A 21,326-nucleotide genomic window follows, 5' to 3' on the forward strand; every position below is an offset into this window, starting at 1 on the left:
GGATTTATAAGGATTCACACACTTTTTTCAAAAAAAAATGAGGGTTTCAATTTTTTTCAAATTTCTTAGATCTACTCATGCTCAATGGTTAAAAATGTTTAGATTTTTTATATGTTATGTAAAAACAAGTGTTCTACAACTTCCATGGAAAATTTTAATTTTTCTCAAAAAAATGTATTTCCGTAAATTTTTTTATTCCGAAATTAATTAAAAAAAGAGAAAAAAAAATTGAAAATTTAGTTCATTCAACTCTTAAAAATAATGTCATAACTTATAATTACTAAATACATGATTTCAAATGAAACCCACATTTTTTCCCCAAAAAAGTGAGGGTTTCAAATTTTTTTTATTTCTTAGATCTACTCAAATATATTGATCCACACTTTGTTGATTTTTTATATGTTCTTTAAAAACAATTAATCTACAACTTCTATAAAAAAATGTAATTTTCCTAAATAGTTTGTATTTTTTTATTTTTTTATTTCAAAATTTTATTAAAAAATAAGAAAAATATTAAAAAAATACAATTTTTTTAGAAAATACAGTTCATTTTAGTTTAAAAAATATATATAATTTACTTGGCCAATGACCATGATGTGAAATTAGATGCACAATTTTTTCCAAAAAAAATGTGCATTTCAAGTTTATGTAAATTTGGAAAAATATTTTTTTTTTTTTTTTTTTTTTTTTTTTTTTGCTTTGGATGCATCTCATTTTCGTTTCTAAAAAAATGCTATTATGTACTGAATACTAAATCAATAAATATGCATATTAATATTCATTATGTATCTTTGTAGGAAGATGGCGCCTAAAGAACGAACTAGGGATATTGGATGGGCTACAGCCGAGAAAGTACAAGGCAATTGGTTGTGTACAAAATGCAATTACTGTGATACTATCCACCTAGGAGGTGGAATTACCAGACATAAACAACATTTGGCTGGAGGATTTTCTAATGTTGCCAAATGTACCAAGTGCCCAGATGAAATAAGCAAAGCAATGAGGAAGCACTTAAGGGGAAGTAGAGATAAAGCAAAAAAAGCTGTTGAAGAAGATGATAGATTGGTTGAGAATCTAAGGGATCATGAGGATTATAAAGGATCTGATATGGAGGCAGAGGATGAAGATCAACAGTTTGCACGAGCGATGCATATTTCAAGGGAGGAAGCAAAAGAAAAACAATGAATAGCAAAACAGCTGAGAAGAAGTCAATCTATAGGACATAGGCATGGTGGCCTGATGATTTATGAACAAGGTTCTGGCTCTAGAAGTCGTCCAAGTGTAGATATTGGAGGCAAGGTGAAGGGCATGTTTGACAAATTTGCCTCCAATGGTAAAGGTAAGGGGAAAAGGAGCCCAGAAATTAGAGATATGAGAGATGCACCATATAAACATTATGATGAAGGGCAACAAATGATTGAAGAGGCTTTCCAACCAAAAACATTGAGTAAGAAAATTGAGAAAACAATCTCTAGGTGGTTCCACAGTTCTATGATTCCACCTCACAAAGCTAAAGATCCGTACTTCAAGGCTATGGTCAAGGAGATTCAGACATGTGGGAAAAATGTGAAGCCACCCACACCCCATGAAATTGCAGGTTCATACTTAGATGCTATTGTGAAAGAGGTGGATGAATACATTGAAGAGTTTAAATACAAGTGGCCTGAATATGGAGTGACCATCATGTGTGATGGGTGGAGTGGACCGACGAAGATGTCCATCATCAATTTTCTGATATATTGTGATGGGAAAACAATATTCCATAAGTCTTTCAACGCATCCTCAGATATCAAGGACTCAATGTATGTGTTTAAATTAATGGATGAAGTTGTTCAGGAAGTTGGGCCAGATAATGTTATCCAGGTTATGACTGATAATGCCTCCAATTTCAAAAAGGCTGGTACTTTACTTATGGTGAAGTATCCCACTTTATATTGGACACCTTGTGCAGCCCATTGTATTCATTTGATGTTCAAGGACATTGGTGAAATGAACAAAGTGCAGACATTGGTTTCTGATGCCAAAATGATCACCAACTTCATCTACAATCACAGTTGGGTGTTGGTATTGGTGAGAAAGTACACAAAAGGTGACTTGGTGACGCCCGTAGCAACAAGGTTTGCAACAAATAATATTGCACTTGATAGTATTCAAAAACGGAAGGAAGGGCTAAGTTAAGTCATTCACCTCTAATGAGTGGTTCAGTAGTAGATATGCAACCACTGAAATTGAAAAAACTATTCAAGACCTAATCACCTCAACAAAGTTTTGGGAAAGGATATACCGATTTACTAAGATTATGCAACCACTATTTGTGATACTTAAAATAGTTGATGGTGATAAGGCACAGACGATGGGAAATATAGTGCATTGTACGGAATTTGTCAAGCAAAATATAGAAGAGGAGAACCCAAAGTCATTTAAGGCATTTTTGAAGATTATAAATCGTCGATGGGAAAATAATTTGGTTCAAGACCTTCATCGGACAGGTATTTTCTCAATTAAATTTATAAGAGACTTTATTAGTAATTTAATATACTTAATCATTAACAATAAGTAATATGTAACAATGTCAATGTGCAGTCTATTATTTGAATCCGGATCTGCACTACAAGAACAATTTAAGGTTTAGGAAAGATTTGATGGAATCTTTGAAGGATGTTATCAACAAGTTAGCTCCTAATATTGATTCGGCCAAAGATGCAGTTGAAGAGGTTAGTACTCTACTAAACTTACATATTGAATCATTGATTAATATTTAATACATTGAGTGGCATATTAATATGTTAATACATGTATAGGTGAAGTACTTCCGAGAGGCCACTCAAAGGTTTGCTGATCATTTAGCTATCCGTGCTAGAGGAACACAACGCCCCGGTAATTTAGGCTTAATCAGCTATCCTTGTATTTCACATTTATTTTAAACTCCTAATGTTGCAATTATCTTTGTACAGCTGATTGGTGGATGAACTATGGATGAAGTGCTCCAAACTTGAGGCCAATCGCAATGAAAATATTATCATGCACGGCATCCTCAAGTGGTTGCGAACGTAAATGGAGTACATTCGGATTGATACACACCAAACCTCGGAATCGTCTGAGATATGAGAAGCTGGAGAAGCTAGTATATGTGCACTACAACATGAAATTGAAGATGAAATATTTAGAATTGGAGAAATCAGGGGATGATATTGATGTCAACCCAATTGACATCACCCACATACTCGACGAGGAAGATCCAGTTAAGGGATGGATTGAGGAGACTGAGAATGTTTTAGTGTTGGACAGATTATTTGAAGATCGACGAGAAACCACACCTGATCCCATTATAGAGGACCTGATTAGAGATATAAATGAAGATTTTAAAAATATTGTTGATGATGAAACCCAAACACCATCAGCTATGGAAGAGGATGATGATAGCTCCAATGATGGCGATATTAGAAGGACGAGATCAGGTGCTACATATAGTGTAACTCAACCAGATAGTGATGATGATGATCAAGACAAGGATGGTGTTGTTGCTGATGATGATGATGATTATAATGATGATGATGATGATGACGATGATGATGATGGTAATGATGATGATGATGGTGGTGATGGTGGTGGCAGTGGTGGTGATGGTGGTAGTGGTGGTGGTGGTGGTGGTGGTGGCCAAACTTATGTACCATTACATTTCACAGAGGAGGCTGCATTTACACATGCAACCCAAGATAGTCATCATGGTGCTCGCATATAACCAAAGTCTTATAGTCGGAGGGGTAGGCGATCCCACAATCCGAGTGCTACTGATGCATTGATGAGTAGCATGGAGTCAATGTGCATTAGTTCAGATCCCGCTGGTTCCTCATTCGGACATGGACACTATGTATCTTCAAATGCATCTTCAGGCTATGGATATGGGACTTATGCAGGACAATCATTTGCCAATCCAAAGTAGTACAGAAGTTCAAATCATGCTGGTTCCTCATCCGAACATGGACACCATGTATCTTCAGGTGCTTCTTCAGGCTATGGATATGGGACTTATGCAAGACCAACATTAGCCACTCCTGAGCAGTACAGAAGATTCTACAATGAATGGGAGACCCACTACCATAAATATTTCGACTGGGGTAAATATTGCGCCTATATTCGACAAGTGCAGAACATCATCGTAGTTGCTCCTATTGAAGAAGGTCCTAGACAAGGATTTGAACCACGACACTCTTCATGGCACTCATCACAGTGGCAATGGCAATGAGGAAGGAAAAAACTGTAAGAAACCTCATCATTTTGAACATTTTCAACTCAATATATTTGTCTATCAATACGATACCCTCTATTTAAGTATTTATGCATTCTACATGTTATATATTGCTTTTTTTAACTATTTTTTTATGCAAAAGTGTATAAAAATGTATTCCCTATCCATTTATGTGTGTATCTTTAGCGTATCTTAGCGTATCTCTGATATGATATGATACCCCCCGATACGTATCTTAATTTTGACCACCCGATACGGCGACCGATACCGATACTTTAATCCTTGACTGTACTTGGATTCATGCTGATGATTTCAAGAGGCTTGATCCCGACTTGTATAAGCGCTACATGTCCCTTATCCATTCGTCGAAGTCGAATGTTTTCAAGCCAAGGAGAGCTGATGCAGTACCAACAAGGGTTTACACAAGGAGAACCAAGACCAAGGTCGACACAAGTGGCTGACTGGGTCGACCCAGATCTGGTCCAAGTCAGCCCACGATTTGGGCTGCTGATGGGGTTACTAATTAGTCATTTAGTTTCTATTTTGAAGTCCTAAATTAGTTCCTAATTTCAAGTCATTGTTAGTTTCTAATTTCTGTCAAGACTAGTTCTATTTTCATTATATTCCAATTTCCAGTTTTTAGTAATTTCTTGTAATCAGTTTTTAGTAACTCAGATTTAGTAACTCTGAGTTACTATTATTTGTAAACCCTCCCCATCATTATAAATAAAGAAGAGGGCTCTTTTATGAGCCACGATTTTCATTATTAAGAAAACAACTCTCTTGTTGTTGCCGCTGGGTATCCCTGGCTAGTTCCTTGTGTTAGATCAAGGAAGAAGGACTTGTGTGCGACCCGAGTGACACCTTGCGGCGTGAAGTCCAAGAGATCTGCTACAAGTAATCTTTTCTTTAATTTCTACTATAATTTCAAGGTTTACTAGAGCTGCAAATTCCAGGTACGATTCCTTCTATTTCTGCCAGAATTTTCTGCAAAAACAAAGCATCCGCCCCTCACTGGAAGTATCAGCTCTGGTTATCGGATTACTCCAAATTTCTGGTCGATGGTTCACCTATACCTTACTAGGGATCGACCCTACTTTGAGGCCTTTCTGACCTATGGTTGTTGAGTTATTTAAAATCTCCCTAGTTTTGTCTTTTAGTGGACTGAAGTTTCTATTTTCTGGATTCTGGTTCTGCTGATATGAATAGTGTTTTCTAGACTGCTGAATATGTGTTCTGATTATTGAAAACTGTAGTACATCAAACGGTTTCTTTAATTCTAAAACTGCTACTGGGTTGGTTTATTCACAGTGTTACTATCCTGACAGATCGATACTATTTCTGTGATCTGGGGTGACTAATTGTGACCTATTTTCTGTCCTAACTCTGTTGTTAATTGATTCTGCTTACTGGTATAATTTCTGCTAGTTGATATTCCAGAATTCTGTGTTTGTTACTTCTGGTTTTCAAATTCTGACTACTGGTTAAATTCTGGATTATAGCTGCTGTCTCCTTTCGGGTGAATTTTGGTTGTTCTTGGTTTAAAAGTTCCTACAGTTTGGGTCTGGTTTGGTTGTCAAATCCATCCCTACATTACCCAAGCAAAACAAGTAGACTTGTTTCACTATTTCTGAAAACGACTCGTGGCCATTCTTTCGTTGGTTACTATCGACTTCTAGAAACATGACTCATCAAACACCTTCAGTTCCGTTTCTGTTTCTAGAAACGGAAATTTATGTTTCTGCAATTTCTTTAAACAGAAACAGCAGAAACGTTATCAAACGGGCCCTAAGATAATTTTGTAAACTTGACTCTAGACATGGGACCCACTAATGAAATATTAATATCGAGCAGTCCCTTTACATATAGTTTTGGGCTTTATCTCATTACAATGAAAAACACAAAAAACTAAGGCCCAATCCAAACAACCGATAAAGTCATAAAACCAAGCCCAATTTTAAAACAGGTCTGCATTTTTTAGTCTCTAGATGTAATTAACCAGGAAGCTTGATCTTCAAGAGTCCTCTGTTTCAATTTACCACTGGAATTCTATTTGTTCCAATGTATATCCCCAATAGGACAGTTTCTGAAGTCTGTCTAGAGGGCTCCATCCTAATCCACAATAGATAACTTGATTAATTGTATAAAGCAATTTTTCTTGCCAGTGGATCTCCAAGGGCACTGAGTCCCTCTTCTCTCTCTTTCCGGTGGATCTCCCATAAGGGGTCATATTATTCTCCCTTTCTCATTATCATCTCTGAGTTCTACTTCATACCATTTATCTTTCTTTCCCAACAAGATTACAAAATTCATGAACCCATATATGCAATCCCTGACCATAAACCTTTCTAGAGTTAAACCCATACCACCAACGTTTATCCCTTCTCTCAGGCAGCCAACCCTACACCCAACCCTGTGCTGCACAGGACGCACATAACAGCCCAAAAAGAAATTAAGGAAAAAAAGTCTAGCAGCCCAAAAAGAAATTAAGGAAAAAAAGTCTAGCAGCCTAAAGGACAACAAAGAAAAGTAAGGTGCCATACTTGCAGTATGCCAAACTGTATCGGTACGGACTACAGAGTGCACATAACAGTCCATAAAGAATATGGGAAAATTTTTGACAGCCTAAAATGGAAAAAAAGGTAAGAGCCCATACTGGCAGTGTGCCGAACTGCATCCTCGTCGTCACTTTCCCCTTGATTGATATTGTCCTGGGAAAGTTTCAATAGTAAACTTGATTAAGCATAGATAATAAGGAAGATTACCAAGAAAAAAGAGCCACTATAAGGAAAAAAAGCAAGAAGTATGGACAAACTGACCTGCTCTTCGAAAACCTTAGAGAGATGCAAAGCTTTCTCTTTTTCAGTATACCGTTTCTCCTCCAGCTTACGGCTCTTATTAATCCAGGATAAAACCTCTGAAGCACCTTCAGACTTTTTTTTCGATCTTTCTTCTTTCATTCTATTGCAAAAGATCTTATTAGTAACTCAATATGTGAGGGGGAAAAAAATAGTCATACATAATAACCCAACAACTCACATCAAATAGAGAGAAAAAAAGGAAGATTCTGTACAAAAGACAATAACTGTTAAATCGCAAAAAATTTAAATAACCTACAAGCAATTCAAAATCAAATATCTCAACATGCAATCCAATCCTTAAGAAATATATACTTGAGACTGAAGATTTACCCCATTGAAAAAAGAAAATAAAAACCTATTGACTTCAGACCATGCATAACACAATGTCTGAGTAAGCCTATTATCGATCCATGCAGAAATGTCTTTCAGAAAGTCAGCCTTAAACAAAATATTAGTGCTCTTTGAATATTGGCACAATTGAGCTTTTCTAGGAACATGTGTCAAACCATGCCAATCAGAATGCTTTCAGCATTAGGATGTGCTTGACAACGGTTTGCCAGGAAGTCTTGCTAGGAAACTCAAGCCCATTATATATTTACAAGTTGGGATATTTAAGAAATGAAACAAAAAAGAGAGGATGAAATATGTACTAAGAAAAGTACTAAAGAAAAAGAAGGTTGGGTGGGTTTGGTTATGACATTGCTCTCATGGTTTAATGAAAGGGAGAGGGGTTTGGTTACAAGAACTTGTTTAAAGAGTCAAAAAGACCCTTTTATAGCCTTAAAAGGGCCGCATAAACCCCTGCCGGGAATGGTTTTCAACAAACTGGAAAAGTGCCAGCACAGATTTGCAGCAAATTGGAATAGATACAAGGGGATTTTCTTTCACAACCACACAGGAAAGAGAGCACTTGGAGAACTAGAAATTGCTGTCAGGAACAACAGAACAAAGGTTAGATGTGCGTAGTGTCACCAGATGAAATGATGCTTTACTGGAAAGAAAGCACTTGTAGGCTCAATGTGTTTAGACTATAAGTCAAAGGTTTGGATGTTTTAGAGAGGCTATAAATAAGTGTAATGGTCATAGGCCAAAATAACAATTTGAAATAGATGCGTGAAGTTGGCTTTGGCCTCCATTTTTCTGTGAGATTCAGAATAGTTTGCTGTGAGATGCTGTGACAATCTTTGGTGGGATTCCTTCTCCATAGTTAGGTGGGAGGCCTAACTTAACATCTTCTTCTTCCTTCTTCGGTTATCTAAAGGTCAGTTCTTGGGCTAATTTCCAACAGTTGGAAAGAACAAATCTCCATTCTGTTTTGAATAGAATCTTTTGTTATAGATAGAGCTTCATTAATTTCTCTCTATACCTATGGTAGAACCTGGTTCCAGATCTGCTACCAAACTTGTCTTCATACAGGTTTTGAGATTTATTGCCTACAGTTCTCACTAGTATCCTTTCCGTTCAAGTGTGCAGTTCCTACAGCCCTCAAGCTTCAGTTCAGTTGTAGAAACAAAGAGTTTCAATTTTCCAGATCCCACCTACCTGTGGTTTCTAATTCTGTTTTGGAAGTTTCCTTCCTTTTACTGGCCTGCATGTACTGCCCACAGGAACTGAAGACAAGCCTCAACAGATCCTATCAAGTCCTTAATCCAGCCTCCAATTCTGAGTTTCTAATTCTGTCCCCATCAGGTTGACCAGCTTTTTGAGTTAATAGATAATCAACGATTCCCGGTTCATTTTCAGCCCTGCAGTTCTGGGTTTCCTTGGGCATCCTAGCCTCAGTCCTAAAGGTCTAGGATCTCATTATTTTGGTATCAGAGCCATGGCCAACAGTAGCCCAAAGAATCCTGACAACCTACAAGACTCATATGCACAGTTGGTTGCTATGATCAGAGGTAACAACCCTTCAACAAGTGGATGAGACTTCTCGATCCTATGCAACAGAAAATTTGATGACCATAAAGTGGAAGAGTATTACCAGCCCCACTCCACTACAAATAATGCTTCTAGAGTGCTAGGGAGAGGACCACAGAGGACCCATACACCTCAACCCTGACAAGAGGATACCTTGCACAACATTCTTAGCACTGGTTTGACTAGCTGCTCTATTGACAATACATAGAAGATAAACCTTGAGTTAAAGAGTACAATGGGAAGCTTGATTCCCAGGTATTCTAAGACCGGCTCATTTGTCTGGAGGATTGTTTTGACTGGTTTGACATTCCAAAGCCTCAGAAGTTGAAGCTTGCAAGAGCCTAGTTGGCGGGACTGGCTAGAGAATAGTGGAAGCACTATGGGCGGCAGCTAAAGACACGTGGTATAGTTGTCACAATGTCAAGGCGAACCAAGGCGTTGGAGGGCTGCCTAAGCGCTTAGGCGATAAGTCGCTCGCCTTAAGGAGAACAAGGCAGTCAAGTGTTATTTTCTATTTTCCCTTTTGCTAACATTATAATACACCACATATACCTTGTATCATAAAAAAATCAACATTAAACCACATTAAGTCATCAAAAATCAATCACCAAAAAAAAATCAAAAATCAACATTAAGCCACATTAAATCATCAAAAATCAACATTAAGCCAAATCAAATCATCAAAAATCAACATTAAGCCACATTAAATCATAAAAAATCAACATTTAGAAAAATGCTCTTGTTCTATAATAAGTTTGATTGGTCAAATGATTTATTTTTACATGAGACTTTTTGTATTAGGTATAACACGAAACCAGCTTTCCAACGAGTCCAATAATACTTAAATCTGAGTTGTAATGACAAAGTAATTGTCCGGTCAATCTTATTTTAAAGTGCGCAAATGCTGTTAAAATCGCCTGAATGAAAATAATTTTATGGACATCAAAACAAAGGATTATTTTACCGGACCTTTGATTTTTTAGCAATGTTTTTACCATGATAAGATTTATAAAATTTTTAGAATCGAGAAAAACTCCGGCATTTGAAAGTTGAAAATCGCCCCTACAACCAATTATCCAATTTTTGTTTTTGGACTGGGGGTTGACTTTTATCCTTTTGGAATTTGATTTTTAAACCATTTTTATTGGATTCAAATAGGGATTGTTTGCTTATTTATGAATAATATCTTAAGTAAAATGGTATTGGCATAAACAAGGGCCAAAACATAAGGCGACATGTAGTGCAATAAGGCAACAGTCACTCAGGCCCCAGGCAAACCACTAAGGCGTCAACAACGCCTTGACGACTATGTGTGGTACAATACCTACCACATGGACCAAGATGAGGGATGAGCTAGTGAGCAAGTATTTGCCCCATACTTTCAAAGCTCGTTTGCATGACAAGCTCAACACTCTACATCAGGGTAGTCTCTTAGTTACCGGCTACATGGGGCAGTTTGATGTGCTTCTTTCACGCACTGGACTTGATGAGGATGATATTCAACTTGTCTCTGGATTCAAGTTTGACCTAAATCCTAAGATACGGAGGGAACTCAATGTACATGATATGTATGGTTTGCACGATTGTTTTCAGAAGGAGCTAAAGGTAAAGGAGAATGCAAGAGAACCACACAAGGTTTAGCTTGGTCTAGTCTTGGTATGGTCTGAACTAGTTTTTTGGCTCTCTTCAAATCATATCGTGGGTCTTATGTTGATGCATTTCTTTCTTTTTTTGTTTCTAGAAGCCTGGACAGTTGTCCTTAAGCAGCCCAAAAGTCAATTGTGGGAACCTACATCTGTTGAGGCTTGTTTTCAATTCTTGTGAACACTGAACATTACAAGTTGGCCAGGATTTAAAAGTAAATAGAAGGTAAGTTCCAAATAAGAATTAGAAACCAGAGGTCGGTAGGATCTGATAATGTAGGAATGGATTTGACAACCAAACCAGACCCAAGACTGCAGGAAATTATAAACCAGAGAACGACCAATAATCACCCAACAGTGAACAGCAATAACAGTCCAATATTAACTACTCAACAGTCCTTAACAATCAGATTTGTCAAACCAAAAATTGGGACTCTATGACCAGATGTTAGCACCAAACAAAAGGACTAATCAGCAACCAGACTATAGTATCAACAGTCCACAACCATAACAGAACAGTAGCAATTTCAGCCGTCGACAGATTTCAGATTACCAATATAGATTAGGACAGGGCATCAGTAGACTGAATAAACACAACCAGAAACTCCAGAGACCTTTTGGAGGTTCAAACCAACAGCAATATTGATCCACAATATTAAGGAAACAACATAAAACCAGTCACAGTAATCGATCTCAGGTTAGGACACAACAGGTCACTAAAAGACAAAAATCGAGAGATTTTTAATATCTTTATACAGACTCATTAGAAACAGTCCATACTAGGGTCGATCCTTAGTAGTATAAGGACAACCAATCGACCAAAATCTGAGCTCAAACCGACCCTCAGATCTGGGTATTCCATAGGGGCGGATGCTCTGTTTTGCCGAGTTTTCTGGGCAGCAGAAATTTTAAAATATAAATACCTAGATCGATGAGCAACAGTAGAATACTTAAGGAAGCTCGGAAAGAAGATAATACTTGAAGAAAGAAGATCCTCCTGAGCTTCACACCGCAAGGAGTCGTTGGATCGAACACCAATCCATCATTGTGATCAGACACACAAAAGTTCTCTCATAAAGAAAGCAGCACAACAGCCATATATTTTGTCAAAATCGTGGCTCATAAAAGAGCCATCTTCTTTATTTATAATGATGGGGAGGGTTTACAAATAATAACAACTCAGAGTTACTAAAAACTGATTACAAGAAGTTACTAAATCTAATGAAAATAGAAACTAGTCTTGACAGAAATTAGAAACTAACAATGACTTGAAATTAGAAACTAATTTAGGACTTCAAAATAGAAACTAAATGACTAATTAGTAACCCCATCAGCATCCCAAATCGTGGACTGACTTGGACCAGATCTGGGTCAACCCAGTCAGCCACTTGGGTCGACCTTGGTCATGGTTCTCCTTGTGTAAACCCTTGTCGGTACTGCATCATCTGAACTCTGAAAAATATAAACTCTGTATCTGCAACTGAGCTGAAACATTACACATTAGGGCTGTAGGAAGTAGGAACTGTACAAGTGAATAACAAGCTACTAGTGAGTACTACAGAGATTAGATCTCGAATCTTGTAAGAAGAAAAGTCTTATGGCAGGTCTACAACCAGCTTCTAACACAGGTGTAAAGAGAAGAAGTTAATGAAGCTTTAAGGCAGAAACTCAAACCATAATGGAGATTTGTTCTTACCAATTGTAGGAAATTAACCCAACTACCGACCTTTAGATAACTCGAGTAGAATATGGAAGAAGAAAACGAAATGTAGGCCTCCAACCTAACTGTGGAGAAGAAATCCCACCAACTCCTTCCTTGGCATCCCACCAAAGGTTTGCAACTGCATCTCACAACAAACTATTCAGAATCTCACAGAAAAATGAAGGCCAAAGCCAACTTCAATCATCTATTCTAAATTTTATTTTGGACTATGGCCATTACAATTATTTATAGCCTCGCAACCAAAAAAAAAACTTTTGACTCATAGTTTAAACACATTATGCCTACAAATTACACTTGGAATGTGAACACATCCAGACACAATTGACTTTTGGACTGCTTAACAACAGTAGTTCAGCCTTCTAGAAACAAAAGAAGCAAAAAAACACATCAACATAAGAACCACGATCTGGATTCGGAGAGAACCAAAAAACTGATTCAGACCATACCAAGACTAGACTAATCTGAACCGCTGGCCTGTTCTTCATTCTCCAGCGAGCATACTTGTGAAGGAACCGATATTCTACATCAGCTCTCCCCAGCTTGAAATCATTCACCCTTGACGAATACATGAAGGACATTTAGTGCACATACAACTATACAAGTCATGGTTCATGAGTTTGAAGTCATCCACATGTTTCCAACTACACTCCGTTCTCAGATGGTTCTTCCACTTGACATAAAAGGAGTGGAATCCACCTTCTTTGTGAAAAAAAAAAATTATCATCCATGATGATCCTTGATCTCATCGTCAACATGCGTAGCAAACTGGGGCATCACGAAGCATACTCAGTGTCACCTTCATCTCAATGATGGCCCAAGTAGAGAGTAAGGTCGGCCATGTTGAACACATTGCATATGGCCATGTCATGTGGAAGCTCAAGCACTATTGGGTCCAATTTTCCTCTACACCTTATATGGACCCATCTTACATGGATACACCTTTGTGTTGGCGTTCAAAGATTTTTTCGAAACAATACGAGCCAACTCCATGTTACCTGCTAAAATTCCACATGTCGACGATGCCGATCGGTTGTAACTTAACACGCTTCATTGTAGAGAGCTAGCCATTGGCGTACATATGGTTTAAAGTTCTCCGATACGATACGATACCCTCTGATACGTATCTTAAATTTGCCATACCAATATGGCAACCGATACTAATACTTTAATTCTTGATCTTTAGCATATCTTAGTGTATCTCCGATACGATACCATACCCTTCAATACGTATCTTAAATTTAGCCAACCAATAGAGTGACTGATATCGATACTTTAATCCTAGGGCATACGTCTTCATGTACCTCAGTTATATATCCCAAAAACTCATCATCTTCAATGATGATACGTGTCTCAGGTGGTAAGAACAAGGTCAATAGGTTGCTTAGGCTGAACTCCAACCACTACCTCAAATGGAGTACGACCCATTGTCTTGTTCATGGAGCCATTATATCCAAGCTCAGCCACATCTAGTATAGAACTATAGAAGGCCATTTTTTTCTCGTAGTCATGAACAAGGCATAACAAAACAATCTCTATTTGGTCATCAGTTTGAGGATGAAAGCTAGGTTTTTTTAAGTACCGTATCAAATCCACAGTTACTAACTGATACGTATCGTATTTTTAAGGCACCAAGACAATGCATAAAAATTGTATCGATTGTACTTGGTACTGACCCAATATGGTCAATACATGGTAGATACCTATATGTAAGGGTGTAAATCGGTCTGGAACTGGGTATTTGGTTTGGTTTTGGTTTAGTTCCAAGGAGTGTTGGTGTGATCCAGAACCAGACCAAGTCCTACCTCCAATCTGACAATTGGTCCTCATATCGAACTTGTTCGCTTCTGGTTTGGTTCTGGTTCCTATTTGGTTCCCACACGATTAGGTTCCAGTTCCGGTTCATGTACTCGGTTTGTACTATCTAGTATAAAATTATTATAACATAGTAGTACTATAAAATATAATAATAATACAACTACTCAGCCTTATCCCAACTAAATGGGTCGGCTACATGGATCCTTGCTCTTCAATCAGCTCTATTCGATGTCATACTTGATACAAGGCCTAAGCTATGCATGTCTTTTCTCACCACTTCTCCTAATGTCATTTTAGGACTACCCCTAGCTCTTTTAGATCCTTCAAAGTTCAATCTAAATCAAATCATTCATCCATATTGGATCATCCAAAGGCCTCTATTGAACATGGTCATGCCACTTCAAACGACTTTCTTATAGCTTATTATGTATCAGAGTTGCTCCTAAACCAGCTCTAATATCATGATATCATTCTTTACTTTATATTTCCTAATAAAATCTAATATTAATATTAGTAATATATATTATAATACATTAATATTATTATATTAATATACTATAATATATTTAGTATTATACTATATTAATATACTATAATATATTGGTACCCAAATTCAGTTTGATTCTGGTTCTAACAGTCGGAACTGGCAAGTAACCAAGTCTCGCCTCGATTTTGTTCACCGGTTCCGGATTGCAACCAAATTATATTTGATTCAGGCCCGATTATTATTTTCGAATCCTGTTTTGGATTTTGGTTCCGGTTCCGTTTCCAATTTGACACCCTTACCTATATTGTTAATATTCGATAAGCATTTTAATCTTTTTTTTCTTTCACAAAATCAACTTGATTTTGAATACAACTGCTAGCACAGTTGGTTGGAGCTTACCCATAGTTGTCACGGCGTCAAATCGATTCAAGGCAGTGGAGGGGTGGCTAATCGATTTGGCGATGAATCGCCCGTTATGGCGTTGCCATGGTGGTCAAATCGCCCATGTGTCATTTTTTATTTTCCCTATTTTCTAAAGTTATTTAGCATGCTACAAGCCTACAATATATACCCTATAACATATAAAACCAACATTAAGCAATATCAAATCATCAAATATCAACATAGCCATATCAAAATCACCCTGCATTTTACAAAAAATCGACCGCCTAGTGAATCAAGCGTGACATTGCGTCCATGGCGACGCCTATCAGCCAATGGCGATCGTCATTTGTGAGTCACGTAAATCGTAGTACTGCCATGAACTTCTTTTTCCGTCGGGAAGCCAAATCGCCGCCTAGGTGACGCCATGACAACTATAAGCTTACTAGTAGAGAGCAGGTTCCTAGGAGTTCTCAAGTCCGAGTTTTCCTATCTTCACCTTGTGTGCCCCCTTGTGTCCCTCTCTCCTCATTTAAATAAAAAAATAAATAAAATAAAAACTTTATTCTTTGCTTCAACTGGCAAACGAGATTCTTGTAATGTTGATTTCATCATCATTTGTGGTTCAACAACTTGCAACCAAGGATCAAAACCAACTTTGCACAAGAACAATTATGTATCAAAACTTTGAATTTCTTGCTCAAACATTGATTTTTAGTGTTGTTTTGTAGCAATAGATCACTAGATTAGTGAAAAAACAACCTAAATAGTTGCATTAAATTAGGCTTCTTTTTCTTTTCCTTTTTTGCAATAATGTGCAAGAATTTCCATACGTTTCTGGACCACTTCCATGTGTATCTTTAGCTTATCGTGCGTCTCTCTAATATGATAGATACGTCTCTTACAATCACCCTTCCAATATGATACCTGATACCGATACTTTAAACCTTGGATGGAAGGTTGTCAAAAACTGCAACTTAGTATTGGTCTTCATCCATAGAGTTTTCGAAAAATAACTCATGAAATTGACATCTAAATAAAAAAAATGGACTCAAATAAAACCATGCAAGCATATGACTTCCTTGAAGAAGATAGTAACCATTTGATAGGAATCATAAGTTTTTTAGCATGGTATGAAATGTACCATCTTAAAGAGAGTCGACCACAACAAATATAGAATCACGTCTTTCCTGAGTAAATGAGTAATAGGTAGTCCAAGTACAAAATCCATGTTGATGGATCCAAGGTGCATGTGGAACAGGGAAAGGGGATTATAAACTTGTGTTTTGCTTAAATCCTTTGGCAAGTTGACATACACGACACCTTTTGGTCACATGATCGATGCCCCTCAACATGTGTGGCTAATACTAATGATCAGACATCAGTGACCTACAGAAGGGTTTTAATTTTCTACCAAAGTGACCTCCTAACCCTTCTCCATGCAACTCCTTAATAAGATGTAGTGTAAGGACGAGTCAAGGAAGCGCAATCAGGTTCCAAAGCAGAGATACTAGTCATGAACAATATTGTGGATGCCGACCTACTCGCTATTGTTTCACCTAAATGCTCGAACTATAAATAAGGGAAGGGCAGCATCAATGTATACATCAACACTCCCCTGCACATGCAAGCCAAGATCCCATGGTCCTTGCACGTGGAGAGGCATTTCCTTCACACACACACCAAGGGAGAATAAACGTAGGAAAAACTCTTTTGATGCACTTCCCAGGCGTTTGAACACTTGACCTCCCTTGTATGATACCACATTCGCTACCGTTTTACCTAAAAGATCGAACTGTTAGGGAAGGCAGCGTCAATGTATACATCAGTACGGCCACCTTGCTGTAACTCCTAAAAGCCCTTGCCTATAGCATACTCATCTAAGACTTGGTCAATACAGAGAACATGAGCTGAAAAGGTACGAAGGTTAACACTTAATGGTTCAAAGCATTAACTACAGTGTTTTCCTTACCAGTCTTATACCTCAACACAAAAAAAAAAAACACTCCTGGAGGGTAAGCTATCCACTAGGCGTGCCAGTTGCTAACTGCCTTCTGGGAAGGGAGGTGTTTATGGGCCTCATAGTCTGTGTAGATTATGAACTCCTTGCTGATTACGTAATGTCACCAAAGGCTTAAAAACTTGTACCACAGTATAGAGCTCTAGGTCATAAGTGGAGTATCGTCACTTCACTTCATTGAGCTTCTCACAATAGAAAGCTATGGGATGCCCCCCCCCCCTTGCATAAGAACTCCGAGACCAATTGTGTGAGGCATCAGTGGCAACCTTGAACATTTGATCAAAATCCAGCAAGTGCAACATAGGGGTCTCAGTCATCATTCTCTTGATGAGTACGAATGCCTTGCTATCCGTAGGTGTCCATTCAAACCTCCCCTGAGCTTGGCTCCATGCACTAAGTGAACAATGACATGATAGTGCTGAAATTCTAAATAAACCTCCGGTAGAGAGAAGCTAGGCCATGGAAGCTACAAACTTCTCTGACAGTCTTTGGTGTTGGCTAATTGAGTATGATCTTAACCTTTTCCAGGTCAACCTCAACTCCCCTCGAATAGACAATGGATCCAAGGAACACCACCTTTGGTAACATAAACAAGCAGTTCTTGAGGTTGACATAGAGATTTTCATAGCAAAGTACCATCAAAACTCGCCTCAAATAGTCTGGATGGTCGTCCCATTTGTTTGTCATAAATAAAAATGTCGTCAAAGTAAACAACCAAAAATCGACCGATAAAAGATGTCATATTGTCAATTTGTCATCACACTCATGAAAATACTAGGTGTGTTGGTCAAAAGGCATTACTCTCCACTCAAATAGTCCATCCTTGGTTTAAAGGCAGTCATCGGAAATAGATTTGGTGGTACGCTTATGAGGCCTATCTTGGAGAAAATCCTAGCACCAGATAACATGTCCAACATATCGTCCAGTCTTGGGATTGGAAACTGGTACTTTATTGTGATTTCATCAATAGCCCTATTGTCAATGCACATACGCAAAGAGCCATCCTTCTTTGAGGTGTTTGTATTGCACACAGACTCAATCTTTCTTGTATAAATCCTTTTTGCAACAAATCGTACACTTGCCGCTTCAATTCTACATGCTTGGTCGGACTAAAGAGATACACAAGAAAGTTGAGTAATACTAAGCCCGGTATCAAATCAATAATGTACTGAATATCACACATCGATGGTAACTCATCTGACAAGTCGTCAGGCACTAAATCTAAAAAAAATCAGAAGCTTGGAAAGTTTGACCTACGGCTGAGGGGCTACGTCCTGTGCGACGAGATAAAATATAAGACCTGAATCCTTGCTACATTCAATGAACTTAATCTGTTGCAAGGCTAACAATTTTGTGCCACTTGGCTGCCCTTTATTTTTGTGCTTCACCACCTTCTTACAGCTGCGGGTTTCCACATTCTGCTATGCTTTCTTAACTCGAATGTCAGTAGGACGGAAGATGATTGCCCTTCTTTTGAAAGTGAAGATGCAATGGCTCTTTTTCCTCCAACCAATATATCACTGTCAAACAGCCAAGGTAGTCCAAGTAGTACATCCGTCAACTGCATGGGAATGAGATCACACCAAACATCCTCCTCATATGCTCCCAACTTGAGAGGGACTGAACACCGCTCATTGACTTCAAGGGTGTTGCCATTAAGAAGGGACTCGGTAACACTTAGGATGCTTCTCGATACAAGGACTGGCCTAGTTGACAAAGGCACTAGACACCAAATTCACACAACTGCCGCTGTCCACTATAACTTGAGCCACTTTAGGCCCCCAGACCCCATTTCATAGGAGTGCTTATGATACATTGGAGTCACCAATCCTCACCTTTAGATTCAGCAACCAGAATACGGCTCATGAGATTAACATCATAGGTATCTTTCATCACCATCATCAAATGGCTACTCCTCAACTTCCTCCTCAGGAGGAACCCCATCATAGAACTATATCCCCCCAATAGCTTCCATTGCTGATACAATAGCATTGGTACACCTTTGTACCTCAGGGCAGAAATTCGCACAGTTCCCATATTGATTGCAATGGTAGATTCTAATCTAGTTCAGACCACAGTTGGCCCTAAGTTCAACCGTTTTTGTCTTTCAATTGCTGTGATCTCTTAATCTGGTTTAGTTTGGACCAAACATGCATAGCTAAACCCAATGCGAGAGCATCTACAAGAGGATTTTCTATGGTTTCATTTCCCAGCAACTGTCATTGGATTGGCATATGGTGCTTGGGAGCAATAAACATAGTAGGCTGGGCTACATAGCACAGTTTCTAAATTTGAAAGGGACTTCTAGTAGAGAACGTTTTGGGGTAATGTCAGGTCATTATTATTATATCCCATATGTCCGAATTGGTGGGGGCCAATCAAATAGATCCAAGCTCTGCCAAACAAGTTAAATGAAGTTCGTAATGTAAGCTCTGAATGTTCATGTTTTGCGCATCTCAAATAACACTAATGAGCTTTGTAATTAACTTCTAAAAGATTCTAAATGGGTGTCAATATTATAAAGCGAGTTCAAAGCCATGTTCCCTAAGCACCAATGATTTCTTGCTTGGAGTGGTTATTCCAGACAAAGATTTGAATAAGGAGGATCACACTTAAGGTAATGATATGGCTGATTTGCTGTTCTTTTAACAGTAAAATTTTAAAGTCTAGTGTTTAGCTGTGAGGGAGCAAGGGGAATGTGGCACCAACTTAAATATCCCAACCAATAAAGCAGCTACAAATTAAATCAATGCATATTGCACAAAAGTAAAAGAGTGGCAAAGTCCTGCAAAAACCACAAGAGAATGTGGGTAATATAATAGCAATTACTATTGAGAAGGACGAACACTGATGTGATAAATAGCAGTGTCAGCATAGCAGTATAAGTTAAGCAATAAAAACCAGTCTAAAGAAACTATTGATGCAGCATCTAGAGATGATTATGGAGGCTAACTTACTTCAATATCCGCTCCTCAAGCTCTGTTGTCAATGGGCCTGAAGCCCCCTCGGTCTTTTGTTTATGCACCATGCCACTGATATCTTCATGCTCAATTTCCTTCCATTGCATAATGACATCCCTATTCACACCATCTATTTTAAGTTTCTCATCTTTTCCACCATCTTTAACCCTACCTTGACCTTCATCACGAATTTTTCCGTTCATTTTGTCTCCTTCTTTATCTTTAGACCTGTCTTTGTTTTGGTCCTTCTCCCTATCTTTCTCCCTTTCCTTCTCCCTATTCTTGTCTTTTACCTTATCTCTATCATGTTTATCATGTTCTTTTTCCTTTTCCCTTTCCCTCTCTCGGTCTTTATGTTTATCTCTATCCCTATCCTTTGCCCTATGCCGTTCCTTATCTCTCTCCCTGTCCCTGTCCCTTTCCTTGTCCTTCTCTTTTCCCCTCTCCTTCTCTCTACCTCGATCATGTTCTATCTCCATCTCTCTCTCCCTCTCCCTCTCCCTCTCATGGTCTTTATCTATCCTATCTTTATCCTTTTCACGGTCCTTGTCTTTGTACTTATCAAGGTTATAATCTCTCTCCTTCACCTTATCCTTGTGCCTATCCTTCTCACGGTCCTCCCTATCCTCCTTTCTCCTCTCCCTACTTGAAACCCGATCTTTTTCTGAATCTTTAGCTTCTTTATCCCTCTCCTTTGAAACATCGCTGGTCTTCGCACGTTCTCGGTCTCTACTTCCATGATCCTTCTCTTCTTTCCGACTCTTCTTCTTGTCCTTGCTCCCGTGCTTGCTCGATTCCCTCGGTTTCTCCCCATCATCTCCTTCAAAACCATCAAACTGTTCACCATTTTTGTAGTCCTCACTAGCAGAGCCCTTTTGATCCCTACTGTCATTGTACTGCTCCAGCCTCGATTCAGTCCAGTCCATCTCCATTGTACACAATCAAATTCAACTTCAAGAGAAATTACAACACGTCTTTCCTCATTATTGTCTATCTGAATTTGACAAATAGAAATAAATGAGATGGAAACGGAACATTGCACCTTCAATACTCGAATTGGTTCACCTGGAATCCAATTAAAAATAACGAATCTAAGTTTCAGTAACTCAGTAGTCATACATTTACTGGAAAACAAGATTTTCATTTACACAATATTACAATTTCATAAAGGAAAAATGACACAACTGAAAATAAACTCGCCAAACATGAAAGCCACCAAATTTCCCAAAACCCCACCCTAAAATCTTCTGCAAACAGCGACAACAGCTATGTA

At 38.3% G+C, this 21,326-nt stretch overlaps 1 protein-coding gene across 1 annotated transcript in view; it reads right to left on the bottom strand.

Moving 5' to 3' along the window:
- Positions 1–21,326, bottom strand: part of LOC122062955 (SART-1 family protein DOT2) — a 50,613-nt gene that overhangs the window by 28,944 nt on the left and 343 nt on the right. The window contains exons 2-4 of the mRNA XM_042626622.1: positions 20,051–21,118; positions 7,069–7,210; positions 6,906–6,960 (exon numbers count right to left, since the gene is read on the bottom strand). Of these exons, the coding sequence (XP_042482556.1) occupies positions 6,906–6,960; positions 7,069–7,210; positions 20,051–20,985 (1,132 nt within the window). The 5' untranslated portion in view covers positions 20,986–21,118. The remainder of the gene's footprint in view (positions 1–6,905; positions 6,961–7,068; positions 7,211–20,050; positions 21,119–21,326) is intronic.

Source organism: Macadamia integrifolia, chromosome 2 (genome assembly GCF_013358625.1).
Source record: "Macadamia integrifolia cultivar HAES 741 chromosome 2, SCU_Mint_v3, whole genome shotgun sequence".
NCBI classification, from domain to species: Eukaryota; Viridiplantae; Streptophyta; class Magnoliopsida; order Proteales; family Proteaceae; genus Macadamia; species Macadamia integrifolia.